This window comes from Hyaena hyaena, unplaced genomic scaffold (assembly GCF_003009895.1).
Source record: "Hyaena hyaena isolate Hyena2069 unplaced genomic scaffold, ASM300989v1 scaffold_541, whole genome shotgun sequence".
NCBI classification, from domain to species: Eukaryota; Metazoa; Chordata; class Mammalia; order Carnivora; family Hyaenidae; genus Hyaena; species Hyaena hyaena.
Genome location: NW_024081174.1, coordinates 445,810 through 459,289, shown reverse-complemented (window position 1 = coordinate 459,289; position 13,480 = coordinate 445,810). Strand labels below are relative to the sequence as shown.

The 13,480-nt window shown below is 40.0% G+C and overlaps 1 protein-coding gene across 3 annotated transcripts in view; it reads right to left on the bottom strand.

Moving 5' to 3' along the window:
• The window catches only part of BIVM (basic, immunoglobulin-like variable motif containing), a 44,821-nt gene that overhangs the window by 12,482 nt on the left and 18,859 nt on the right, over nucleotides 1–13,480 (bottom strand). For all 3 annotated transcript variants that reach the window (XM_039255710.1, XM_039255712.1, XM_039255711.1), the window contains exons 4-6: nucleotides 6,759–6,854; nucleotides 5,450–5,554; nucleotides 5,140–5,234 (exon numbers count right to left, since the gene is read on the bottom strand). In XM_039255710.1, the coding sequence (XP_039111641.1) occupies nucleotides 5,140–5,234; nucleotides 5,450–5,554; nucleotides 6,759–6,854 (296 nt within the window). The remainder of the gene's footprint in view (nucleotides 1–5,139; nucleotides 5,235–5,449; nucleotides 5,555–6,758; nucleotides 6,855–13,480) is intronic.

The following is a 13,480-nucleotide window of genomic DNA, read 5'->3' as shown; positions in this document are numbered from 1 at the left end:
CTGTCTCTAGCTCTCTCTCAAAAATAAATAAAACATTAAAATAAATAAACATTTAAAAAATAAGATTAATAGAAACTTGCCTGGCATCAATGTTGGTATCTAAGTGAATCAAGAGGTTTTAGGTATCTGAATGATAATAATAGTAATATAATGGTAAAACTGAAGCACTAGTTTGTACTAGTTGTTGACAACTTACTGTACAGACTTTCATTATGCGTAATTACATCTCTGAAAAAAAATACTTCTCCTCATATCAACAGTTAAATCTGCTAATTGTATCAAAATCCCTGTATTTTGTTTTTCTTCCATGAGTGAGCTCAGTTTCCATTGACTGAGGGACCACTGGAGACGAGCATGTCAACAAGCACTGGGAAGTTACGAAGTCAGTCGAAGAAGCCTCGTACCCAGGAAAACAGGCCTAACAGTCCTTAAAGGATAACGTAAACAAAAAGGGAAAATATATTTCATAGTATTTTTCAAGTGAACAGCAACAGGTGACAATGGTTTTCACTACTCAGCATCGCAGAGAAAACGAGAAAAGCCAATTTCTGAACTCTTCCACAAAGGGGGAGAACAGAGAGATCTTTCTCTTGACACAGGTACCCTCTCTCCCTCTGAATACAATCAGAAGGTCCAGGGCAGCAGGTGTGAGATCACAAGGCACCATATACTGACTCAAAGGGCCACTGAAGGCAATCTTCATGGTCAAGGAGCTGGACAGATATGTTAAAAAGATGAAACATAAGGCTGCATGTGCCAAATGCCAAAAGACAAATGCAAATAATCAGTCCTGTAGGAATTAAGAAGTGGCACCTTCAGTGGCAGAGAAAGTTTCAGCAATAGATCAGGGTTTGTTCAGGATAACTGATCATTGAGGAGGAAGAGCAGAAAATGTCAAGGTGGGAAGCAGACCAATCACCCTTCAGAAAACACACACAGAAAAAGAAATAGTCAGGTGGCACCTGGGTGGCTCAGTCAATTGAGCACCTGACTCTTGATTCAGCTCAGGTCATGATCTCACAGTGTGTGAGATCAAATCCCTCGATGTTTGCATGGATCCTGCTTAGGATCCTCTCTCTCTACCTTTCTCTCTGCCCCCCCACAACTCCCTCTCAAAATAAATAAATAAATTTTCTTTTAAAAGAAAAAGAGAGGCTTCTGGGTGGTTCAGTCAGTTAAGTATTGACTCTTGATATCAGCTCAGGTCATGATCTCGAGTTCATGGGATCAAGCCCCACAATGGGCTCTGCACTGACAGCATGGAGCCTGCTCGGGATTCTCTCTCTCTCTCTCTCTCTCTCTCCCCCCTCCACCCTCCCTTTCTTGCCCTCTCTCTCTCTCCCTCCCTCCCTCTCTCTCTATGAATAATAAATATTAAAAAAATTATAAAAATTTAAAAAAGAAAAAGAAGAAATAGGTGTCAAGTATTGTGATAGGAAACATGAAAATAAAAATGAAACTGTAATATATATTTTTTAAATTGATTTGAAGAAATGGCAGCAATTCTACTCCCCATGCCAAGAAAAGGGGGTTGGGGCAGGAGAATGGGTTACAGTTTATAACACTCCTCAGTGAAAAAGACTTAGTGTATATTGGAGGAAGTTTAAACATACAGGTAAAAACGTCCATAGTACCCAGTGCCACACAGCCTAGATTATTAAGGGCCCTGGTTAATCTACACATCAAATCATTAAATTAAAAATGTCATTGGGCCACCTGGGTGGCTCGGTTGGTGGCCAACTTCAGCTCAGGCCATGATCTCACAGTTCATGGGTTTGAGCCCCACGTCAGGCTCTGCGCTGAAAAATTGGAGCCTGGAGCCTGCTTTGGACTCTGTGTCTCCCTCTTTCTCTGCCCCTCCCCCACTTGTACTCTGTCTCTCTCAAAAATAAAACAAAAAAATGTTTAAAAAAATTTTTTTTTAAGTCATGAAGGACCCAGGAAGTACTAGGCTATTAGGAAATAAATAAAATACAAACCCTCAAAAGATCTGCAAATGAGTTTCTAATAAAAGTATGGCATAAAATCTTAAGGTGGGACAGGACGTTTAGACAAAAATTGTTGAAAATTCCAGAAGAGTGGTTCCTAAACCAACTGTCTCCAGGGCTCTCTTAGTATTTTCTTATGTTTCATTGATAAATAATGACATTTTCTTACTTTGGGAATTTGATTAAATTTACATTACTGACATTTCTGTAATACTCAGATTTTCTTGATATCATATTCTTTCTGATACCACATTTTCTCTCATACTATAACTCCTCTGAGTCTTCATGATTCCTATGATTTCCTTTAATTTTATTGACCCTTCTATGCATAGGTCCTGCCTCTCTATCTAGATGCTTGCTGATACAACAACAATCCATGAGCTTCTCTGATGAAATCCTCTTCTGATTTGCAGACAGTAAGAAAAGCAAGAAAAGAAACCCAAGTATCAGGCTGGTGTCTCTCGTAATGCAGTCTGGGGACCTCACCCTGAGAACTGTGTTGCAGTATTTTTCCATAGTCTCAGACACATACGTGTGACATCCTCTCCATCGATTATTCCCTTATTTATAGAAAAGGTCTGCCCATCGCTGCTCTAGGTTAATGATTCACAATGTGGACACATCCAAGTGGTTACACACGATCTCTTGGGCACAGAAACAAAATATTAGAACATTTACTTCTGTTTGTCATACTTTAAAAAATCAAGCTCTACTCATATTAATTCTATGGATTGAGCACACATGTCAGAAAAGGTCACATGTCACACGTGTGCAGTCCCCAGAGAAGATCAGAGTCCCACGGCGGAGCACTAATTACTGTTTAATGAGTAGGATCATTATTATGCTTCGTAATAACCAGAGAATGATTAAATCTTTGGGGCCAGAAAAGGATTCTACTTATTTTGTGAAAATAAAAGTAAAGGTCTTAGAAAGGGCCAAATTATCCTTTTTCTTTCACAAAAAGTCAAGTGTCCCAAACCCACTTATTTGATGACAATGACATTCCTGTAACACCAATGCCAATTAGAGTCATCCTAACAGATACTTTTATTTTAACATTTATTTTTTGGGGCACCTTGGGTGGCTCAGTTGGTTAAGCATCCAACTCTTGATTTGGATCACCAGGGTTACCAAAGGTGCTCCTTACTTGTCCATGCTGATTTAAAAAATAAAAAATAAATAAAAATTAAAATTAAAAAAAAACAACCACCAAAGACCTTAAAACCTCAAAATTGTATAAAACATTCAATATTAAGGCAGGAATAATTAATATACTAAATGAAAGTCAAGTCAGGGGCACCTGGGTGGCTCGGTCACTTAAGCGCCTGGCTTTGGCTCAGGTCTTGATCTCACAGTTCGTGAGCTCGAGCCTCGCATCGGGCTCTCTGCTATCAGGACAGAGCCTGCCTTGGATCCTCTGTCTCCTTCTCGCTCCGTGCCCCTCTCCCATTCGTGCTCTCTCTTTCTGTCTCTCAAAAATAATTTTTTTCAAGTTGAAGGTCAAGCCAATAATCTGAATAATAGTTTATGGAAAACTAAATATCCATAACCAGTACTACTGCTAGTAAAACAGTGCTTGGTGTAGTTACTGTATGCGTGTCTATGAATAAATCTGGGTTTAAGAAACAGATGTTGATCAGAATACATAAATTAATCACAGAAATAAGATAATATCCATGGTATATTGTTGTCCAAAGAATTCTGTGTTTGGGACTGCTTCATACAACAGAACATACATAATTGTGAAAATAAACCCAAATACGTAAAATATAAAGTTTTTAGCCGACTGAGCCACCCAGGCGCCCCCTACATAAAATATAAAGTTTTTAAACTGATACATCATTTTATCTTCCCTGGGATACGTATACCCTAAAGCACCCTGCCAATGACATAACAAAAACACTGGTTAAAACATTAAAAAGATTTGTTAAAATACATAACTGAAGAACGTCCAGAGATTAAAAAAGAGATAAAAGCAGAGATCTTAGGAAGGTTTTTGTCCTGAGGGTTTCTGCTAAGCCCCATAAAATTTAAGGTACTACTTCGATGGCTGTAGGAAGGATGCAGGAAGTAAGCCTGGGGTTGCCCAGGATGGAGAGGGAAGGAAACCAGAATATGTCGCCCAAAATATGCCTCTTTGACATAAAACCGGTTTTGAGCTAAAGGCAATTAAGAAGCCGCAAATGCTTAATGGAAAAGCTCTCTCTATCCTGCTCATGCCAACCTAAAGGCAGGGTGTACATTCTTCTTTTACTGGAGACAGACTCCTAGCCCAGAGATGGCTCCAGAGGGATCTATCTGCAAACAAACCTGACTCCATCAGTTCCTTCCCATGTAGGCAGCCTTCGGTCTGCCGCCCTGGGCACCGAAATGCCTTTCCCTTGTCTAAGTCACTTCTCTCCAAATGTATTCTTTGTGGCAGAGGGTAAGCGAGCTGTCCTAGGCCACCACGCTGCGTTACTTTTCAGTGAGGTTTCTCCCACCTCAAGTTGTGCTGCACACGTTAATAAACTGGCTTTCTCTTGCTAATCTGTCAAATGTAACTAGCATAAAACTGAAACAATCCTTAAAATCAATTACTCTCTGTGATAGCCAAGACCATTCTAAATGGAACTTTGTCCCTTTCAAAGTCCGTTGTCCTGTTATTAGCTGGTATTATGTAGGCCTAACATCAAATAGTCTACGATCCTGGCATTCCTTTTTAGGAAGAGGAGCTACAAATTCCATGTTTCTTCCTGAGAGGGTTTTACCAGCATGCACGCGCACGCGAGCTCACACACACGCACATGTGTGCACGCGCACACACACACAGACATACACACACACACACACACACACACACTCCCCACAGGCCCAAACAGTACAAATAATGTGTTGAAGTAGTGTTTAGGACATATTTTAAAATTCTAAAAGTTCCACATGCAAAGATGAGGAGAACTAAAAATATTCACCGGAAAATGGAAAAACACCCTACAGAAATCTATTATAGTTTCCCCCTTGGATAAAGACATAAAAGTAAAGACTGTGTTTGGGTTTACATAATGCCCCATTAATCAAATCAGCCAATTTTTGTGATGGATCTTATAGTATTTGTGCGTGTGCGCATGTGTATTTGTAAAAATCTTTCATTTTTAACCTACTGTTTACCTACCAGTTTCTCCAGCTGTTTTATTCTTCCCATGAGGCTTATATAGCACATACGAGCATCCTTTTACATGAAAGTGGTCATTAATTTGTCTAAACCACCTGCAAACGAGAAGAAAATGTGCTCATAGCAATATTTCCACAGCACAGATAACATCAGTGAGGTTCCAGAGAAATTCAGGCAGCACCCAAGTTTAGCGTATCTACTAGAAGCTGGGGACCCAGCAGCTGGAAACATGGTTTACAACCCACATCTACAGCACTGTTATTTTACAGAACTAGAAAGATGGTACTGTCCGTAAGTGAGGACTTCGTACCTCATAAGTGTCGTATTCCCAGTGAAAGGGCCGAACCTAATATCTTCAAATGGAGGTTGAAAGCCCAAAATATGTAAAGCCTCTTCTTGGGTAATAGGTGGAAGTCTGCAAAAGAAACAGTGCCTTTCACTTTACAGTTCCAATCACATGCAAATAATAATCTACCTCAATGTTCAGATGTCCATCTGATTTGTTTTCTGTTTTGTTGTTGTTGTTTTTTTCTTCTCTTTTCTTTTTAATTTACATCCTAGTTAGCATATAGTGTGACTATAATTTTTTTTATTTTTTTAACATTTATTTATTTTTGAGAGACAGAGTGTGAGCAGGGGAGGAACAGAGAGAGAGGGAGTCACAGAATCAGAAGCAGACTCCAGGCTCTGAGCTGTCAGCACAGAGCCCAACGCGGGGCTCGAACTCACGAACCATGAGATCATGACCTAAGCTGAAGTTGGCTGCTTAACTGACTGAGCCACCCAGGCGCCCCTAGTGTGACTATAATTTATAATTTAATGATTTCAGGAGTAGATTACAGTGACTCATCCCCTATGTATAACACCTAGTGCTCATCCCAACAAGTGTCTTGCATCTCATTTATAAACAATTTTAGTAATGTAGTTGACATTTGAACAACATGGATCTGAACTGTGCAAGTCCACTTTCACGTAGATTTTTTTATAAATATAGTGCAGTACTATAAATGTATTTTCTCCTTCTTAATGAATTTCTTGGTGACATTTTTATTCTCTAGCTTGCTTTATTGTAAGAATATAGTATATAATACATACTGCATGTGTTCATCTACTGTTTACTTTATTGGTAAGGTCTCTGGTCAACAGTAGGCTATTGGTAGTTAAGTTTTGGGGGAATCAAAAGGAATATGTGGATTTTAGACTGCCCTAACCCCTGCATTGTTTAAGCATCAACTGTACATTTAAATTTTATTTTGTCACAATAAGGCATACTTATTATTTTCAGCTAAAGGCTTATAAAAACTATAGCAATTTTTTTCTAGATTTTTGAAAAATCTATTTTTAAAAATGTTCAATTACAGGGGTGCCTGGGTAGCTCAGTTGGTTGAGCGTCCCGACTCTTGATTTTGGCTCAGGTCATGATCTCAGGGTCGTCGGATTGAGCCCTGCGTGGTACTTGCTTAAGATTCTCTCTCTCTCAATCTCTCTCTCTCTCTCCTCTAAAAATAATAAAAATAAAAGAAATAAAAATTAAAGAGAAATCTTCAGTTACAGAAAAAGCAATACCAAATAACTTGTGAATTTGGGGTTTCGGGATACCAATAAATTAACACACTTACGTTCCAGCTCCCATTGTGCTATATAAGAAATTCCAACAAGAAATTAATGAGGAGATGCCACAAGAAGTCTTATATTGTGGTCGGCTTATGCAATACCTGAGAAAACAAAAGATTGTCTTCCTCACTTGAATGAATACAAAATATGCATATAGAAAGATAACACTCATGGCAACTAAATGTGTTAATGTAACGAACACTTCTCTCATTAAAGCCAAAGTAAAATCTTTATTCACTTAAAACATTTTCATATTTATTAAATATATCATAAAATACATAGCAACAATAAATCATATAGTTTAATAAAACTAGCTAAGCTCAACTAACCACAAGTTAAAGCAGATGTTATCCAAACCAACAGAAAAAAATAATGATATATAAATGCAGACACCAACTAATAAATTTCAGGGTAAGCTCATAGCTGAGCTGCAAAAATAATTATTTGCAACTTCAAAAATACTGGGGAAACAAAACAAAACATTGTCCCCGTGTATCAACTTTCCAGAGATTCTTCAACTCAGACCAAAAAACATCCATTTATCACCCACTGTATCCAACTAAAACCCTTGGGTTTTACCAGAGGTTTATTTTTATTTTTATTTATTTATTTATTTTTATTCTTGAGAGAGAAAAAGAGCATGAGCTGGGGAGAGGCACAGAGAGACGAAGACACAGGATCAGAAGCAGGCTCCACATTTACAGCATAGAGCAGATGCGGGGCTCGAATACGCGAACTATGAAATCATGACCTGAGCCAAAGTCCAATGCTTAACTGACTAAGCTACCCAGGTGCCCCGTATCAGAGAATTTTAAAGTGTAGCACAAAATCCCTCCACGGCACAATTTAACTGCAGACAATTTTCCAGTCATGTGTCAAGAGAAATGACTACAGCTAACATGAACAGAGGAGAAAAAAGCAGACTATTCAATTTTTTAAAATGTTTATTTTACTTTTGTGAGAGACAGAGATAGAGCATGAGCAGGAGGGGGGCAGAGAGAGAGGGACACACAGAATCAGAAGCAGGCTCCAGGCTCTGAGCGGTCAGCACAGAGCCCGACGCGGGGCTCGAACTCACAAACTGTGAGATCATGACCTGAGCCGAAGTTGGAAGCTCAACCGACTGAGCCATCCAAGTGCCCCCAGACTATTCAATTAAAAAAAAAGAAATAGTGGGGTGCCTGGGTGACTCAGTCAATTAAGTGTCTGACTTTTGCTCAGGTCGTGATCTCAGAGCTTGTGGGTTTGAGCCCCACATCGGGCTCTGGGCTGACAGCTCAGAGCCTGGAGCCTGCTTCAGATTCTGTGTCTCCCTCGCTCTCTGCCCCTCCCCTGCTCATGCTGTGTCTCTGTCTCTCAGAAATAAATAAACATTTAAAAAATTTTTAAAAAGGAAATAATATTAGCTTTCAAATTACCTTTTCCCACCCTTCCTTCCTCCCTTCCCTCCTTCCTTCCTTTCTTTCTTTTTTTTTTAATGTTTTTTTTTTAAATTTATTTCTAGGAGAGAGAGAGAGAGAGAGACAGTGTGAGCAGGGGAGGGTCAGAGAGAGAGGGAGTCACAGACTGAAACAGGCTCCAGGCTCTGAGCTGGCAGTCAGCACAGAGCCCGACACGGGGCTCGAACCCACGAACCGCGAGATCATGACCTAAGCGAAAGTCGGACGCTTAACCAACTTTAAGCCACCCAGGCGCCCCTCTTTCTTCCTTTCTTCCTTTCTTCCTTCCTTTCTTTCTTTCTTTCTTTTTCTTCCTTCCTTCCTTCCTTCCTTCCTTCCTTCCTTCCTTCCTTTCTTCCTTTCCTTTCTTTCCTTTCTTTCCTTCTCTTTCTTTCTTTCTTTATCCCTACACCCATGAAGCTCAAACCCACAGCCCTGAGATCAAGAGTCACAGGCTCTACTAACTGAGCCAACCAGGCACACCTCCCAACTGTTGTCTTTCTTTCTTTCTTTCTTTCTTTCTTTCTTTCTTTCTTTCTTTCTTTCTTTCTTTCTTTCTTTCTTTAACGTTTACTTATTTTTGAGAGAGAGAGACAGAGACAGAGAGACAGAGAGTGAGCAGAGGAGGGCCAGAGAGAGAAGGAGACACAGAATCCAAAGCAGGCTCCAGGCTCTGAGCTGTCAGCAAAGAGCCCAGCACGGTGCTCAGTCTTACCAGCCATGAGATCATGAACTGAGCCAAAGTCAGATGCTTAACCAACTGAGCAAACCAGGTGCCCTCCCAACTGCTTTCTAATGAAGGTGCTAATAGCGGCCAAAACAAAAAGGAGAAACACAGTTTATCATCACTAAACACAGTTTTAGTGTTACCTTAAAATTAATTACAAAAAGAGGGGTGCCTGAGGGGCTCAGTTTTTTAAGCATCTGACTCTGGATTTAGGCTCAGGTCATGATCTCACGAATATGAGACTGAGCCGCTCCTTGGGCTCTGGGCTGAGCACAGAGCCTGCTTGGGACTCTCTCCCTCTCTCTCTGCCCCTCACCCTGCTTGCGCATATCCTCAAGCATTCTGTCTCTCTCTCTCTCGAAATAAATAAATAAACAAAAAATTACTTACAAAAAGAAAAATTACAGATACATACATACAGATGTATGTATATTTGTATATGTGTATATAATATGCACAATGCACATACATAACGCAACCATGACTCTTGTATCTACAACCTAAACTGAGTTGGACCTTTAAGACTAAGATACAAAAGATGATTATGGTTACTTAACTATATGGTTATCATGTAGCCACATAATACAGGAATTGTTATGGATTGAACTGCACCCACCTAAAAAGATACTTCGAAGTCCATGGGGTGCTTAGGTGGCTTAGTCAGTTAAGCATCTGACTCTTGATTTCGGCTCAGGTCATGATCTCACAGTTTGTGAAACTGAGCCCCGCATTGGGCTTTGTGCTGACAGCATGGAGCCTGCTTGGGATTCTCTCTCCCTTTCTCTCTGCCCCTCCCTCACTTGTAAGCACACGCTCTCAAAAGAAATGAATTTTTTTAATCAAAAAAAGATATGTTGAAGTCCTAACCTATGAATACAATCTAATTTGGAAATAGAGTCTTCGCAGATAGAATTAAGCTAAGATGAGGTCATACTGGAGGAAGTGTGGGCCCTTAATCCAAGATGACCAGTGTCCCTATAAAAAAGGAAAAAGGGACACACAGAGAGGAGAGCACTGTGTGAAGACCCAGACACATGAATGGAAAACTCAGAGACAGAAGTGTCGCAGCAGCGAGCCTAGGAGGGCCAGGGACCAGAAGCTAGGATGAAGCAGAAGAGTCTAGCCCACGGATTTCAGAGGGGACGTGGCCCTGCCAACAGCTTGGATTCTGACTGCCAACCTCCAGAAGTAAGAGATAGTTTCTGTTGTTTTAATGCAGCCAGTTGATGGTAGCTCTAGGAAACTCACTCACGAATCATCATCCAGGAAAGAAACACTACAAACTGGTTTGCATCCACAAAAGCAAAAAACCATGAGCACATTGTGAATGGTTTCGTTTATAGCTATTTGTGAGGCTGTTTAAAGAAGAGCTCCCACCCGCAGAAATGACCCTGACTTGAGAAAGTGTTGGCGTTACAGAGCTCTCATATTTCAAACTCAGAAGCTAACTTCCAGAAGGGCTCGTGTATTCATAGCCACCACCAACATTCTTTCTGCAACTACATTTTCCACAAATGGACGTAGCAGTCACCATGACTTGTTTCCAGATGCTTTTCCATTCCTTTTTTTTTTTTTTCTCCCTATCTTGGGTGGTTGACATTGCTTGTTGAGTGGCTAAGAGCTCGTGGCTGTTGCAGTCACTCAGTTCTCGCATGACTGGGACTCCACTGCTTCCACACTTGAGTAACAGCGTGAATATGACACTTGGGTGACATTTTCCCTCCCAAGAAACAAGACTCCATTGTAGCCTGACAGCAAGTACTGCCATTTTGTGAAGACTGAGACCAAAGGGATAATTTCCCTTTGTACTGGTTTTGCACTGAATGCCCATGACTCCTTATGCCTGAACTTTAGTAACGCCACCAAAACATGCCTTGGTGCTGATCAGTCTGTATCAGTTTTCCTTTCCTGGGACACAATTTACCCTTTCAAATCTGCACACTTTAGCCTTTCCTTCCATTTGTGTCTTTCCATATGTTTTTTTTTTTTTTCAATTTGTTCTGATCTCTTTCTCAGGAATACCAGTTAGTGATATCGGGAGCTTCTGTCTGATACCCATATTTATCTTTTCTTTTAAATAAAGATTTTATTTTTAAGTAATCTCAACAGCCAATGTGGGGCTCAAACGCACAACCCTGAGATCAAGATTCACATGCTCTACCTACTGAGCCAATCAGGCATCCCAATAACATTTTTATATTTTTGTTCTTTTCCATTTGGGTTTTGTGCGATTTCCTCACACTGACTCACCATTGACTTCATTATGTCTTCACTGGGTTGGGGTTTTTTTTGCTCGCTTCTAAAGTGCAATGACTTTGTTCATCCTCCACTTCTTTCCCTGGGCTGTCAATCATCTCCCCTTCTGTGGTCATATGACCTCTTCTTTGACTTCATTTTTAAAAAAATATTTATTCATTTTTGAGAGAGAGAGAGTGCAAGGGGGGGAGGGGCAGAGAGAGAGAGGGAGACACAGAATCCGAAGCAGGCTCCAGGCTCTGAGCTGTCAGCACAGAGCCCGAAGTGGGGCTCGAACCCAGCAGTGGTGAGATCATGACCTGAGCTGAAGTCGGATGCTCAACCGACTGAGCCACCCAGGCGCCCCTCTTTGACTTCATTTTGAAAAATAGTATGAATCGTAACTTTCTTGATATAAAGGGCTTATTCTGAATTTTAACTTTATTTCCTTGAATAACACTTCCAAAGATGCATATGCCTTCCACTGTTGCCTATTTTAACTTACAACTTTTATACACATATATCAAGTTGCTTCCTCTGTCTTTACTCATCCTTGAATAGAGCCGATTATCACTGAAGAGTCGTTTGCTCTCTTCAGCAGCCCATCGTCAAATTTGCCAAGTCTGCCCCTCCATTTTTTTTCTTTTTATAATTTTGGTAAAAACACATAACATAAAATTTTCCATCTTAACCAGGTTTTAAAGGTACAGTTGAGTAATGTTAACTATATTCACTGTGTTGTAAAAGAGATCTCTAGAATTTTTCCATCTTGCAAGACTGAAACTCTACACCCACTGGACAACACCCCTTTCCCTTCTCCTCAGCCTCTGACAAACACCATTCTACTTTCCATTTTTATGAGTTTGACTACGTTATACTTCGTATAAATGGAATCATACAGTATTTCTCTTTTTGTCACTGATGACCACCATTCTACATTCTGTCTCTTTGATTTTGACAACTCTTAAGTTCCTCTTATAAATGGAATCACACATTATTAGTCTTTTTGTGTCTGGCTTATGTCACCTAACATAATGTCCTCAAAGTTCATCCATGCTGTAGCGTGTGTCAGAAGTCCTTCTATTTTAAGGCTGAATTAATATTCCATTGTGTGTATATACCACATTTTCTTTACTCCATCAACTATCAGTGGGCATTTGGGCTGCTTCCCCTTCTCAGCTATTGTGAATAATGCTGCAGTGAACATACTATGCAAATATCTCTTCAAGATCCTGCTTTCAATTATTTTGGATACATATCCAGAAGTGGGATTACTGGATGATATGGTGTCTTAGTCGGCTCAGGCTGCTATGACAAATTCCGACAGACCTGGTGGCTTCAACAACAAACATTTATTTATTTCTCACAGTTCTGGAGGCTAAGAAGTCCAGAATTGAGGTGCCAGCAAATCCAAAGTCTGGTGAGAAACTACATATGACCATCCTCCCGTTATGTCCTCACATGACTGAGCAGAGACAGGAGGAAGCAAGCTCCCTCTTCCTGTCCTGTACAAGGCACTAATCCCATTCATGGGAGCTCCCCCTTCTTGACCCAATCACCTCCCAAAGGCCCCACCTCTTAATACCATCACATGGGAGCTTAGGATTTCAATATATGAATTGGGGGAGACACAAACATTCAGCCCATATTACACATTCTATTTTTAACTTTTCGAGGAACTTCCACACTATTTTCCACAGGGACTGTCCTATTTTAGATTTTTATATTCCTACCAACAGTGCACAAAGTTCTGAATTCTCCATGTTCTTACCAACGATTATTATTTTCTGGCTTTTTGGACAGTGGCCATCCTAATGGGTATGAGGAAATATTATATTGCAATTTTAATTTGCCATTTCTCTGACGATTAATGGTGTTGAGCATCTTTTTGTATGCTTGCTGGCCATTTGCACATTCTTTGGAGATTTGTCTGTTCAAGTCCTTTGCCTATTTTTTAATTGGGTTTTTTGGTATTTTTTTGTTGTTGTTGAATTGTAGGAGTCCTTTACATATTCTGGATATTAATCCTTTATCAGATGTATGATCTGCAAATATTTTCTCCCATTCTGTAGGATGCCTTTTCACTTTTTTGATGGTTTCATTTGATGCACAGAAGTTTTAAGGCTTGGTGCGATTCCATTTGTCTATTTTTGCTTTTGTTACCTGTGCTTTTGATGTCATATCTCAGATATCTTTGTCAAATCCAATGTCATGAAATTTCCCTCTCTGTTTTCTTCTAGTTTTATAGTTTTAGGTCTTTACATTTATGTCTTTAATCTATTTTGAGTTAATTTTTGTGTGTGGTGACAAGGGTCAAGTTCATTCT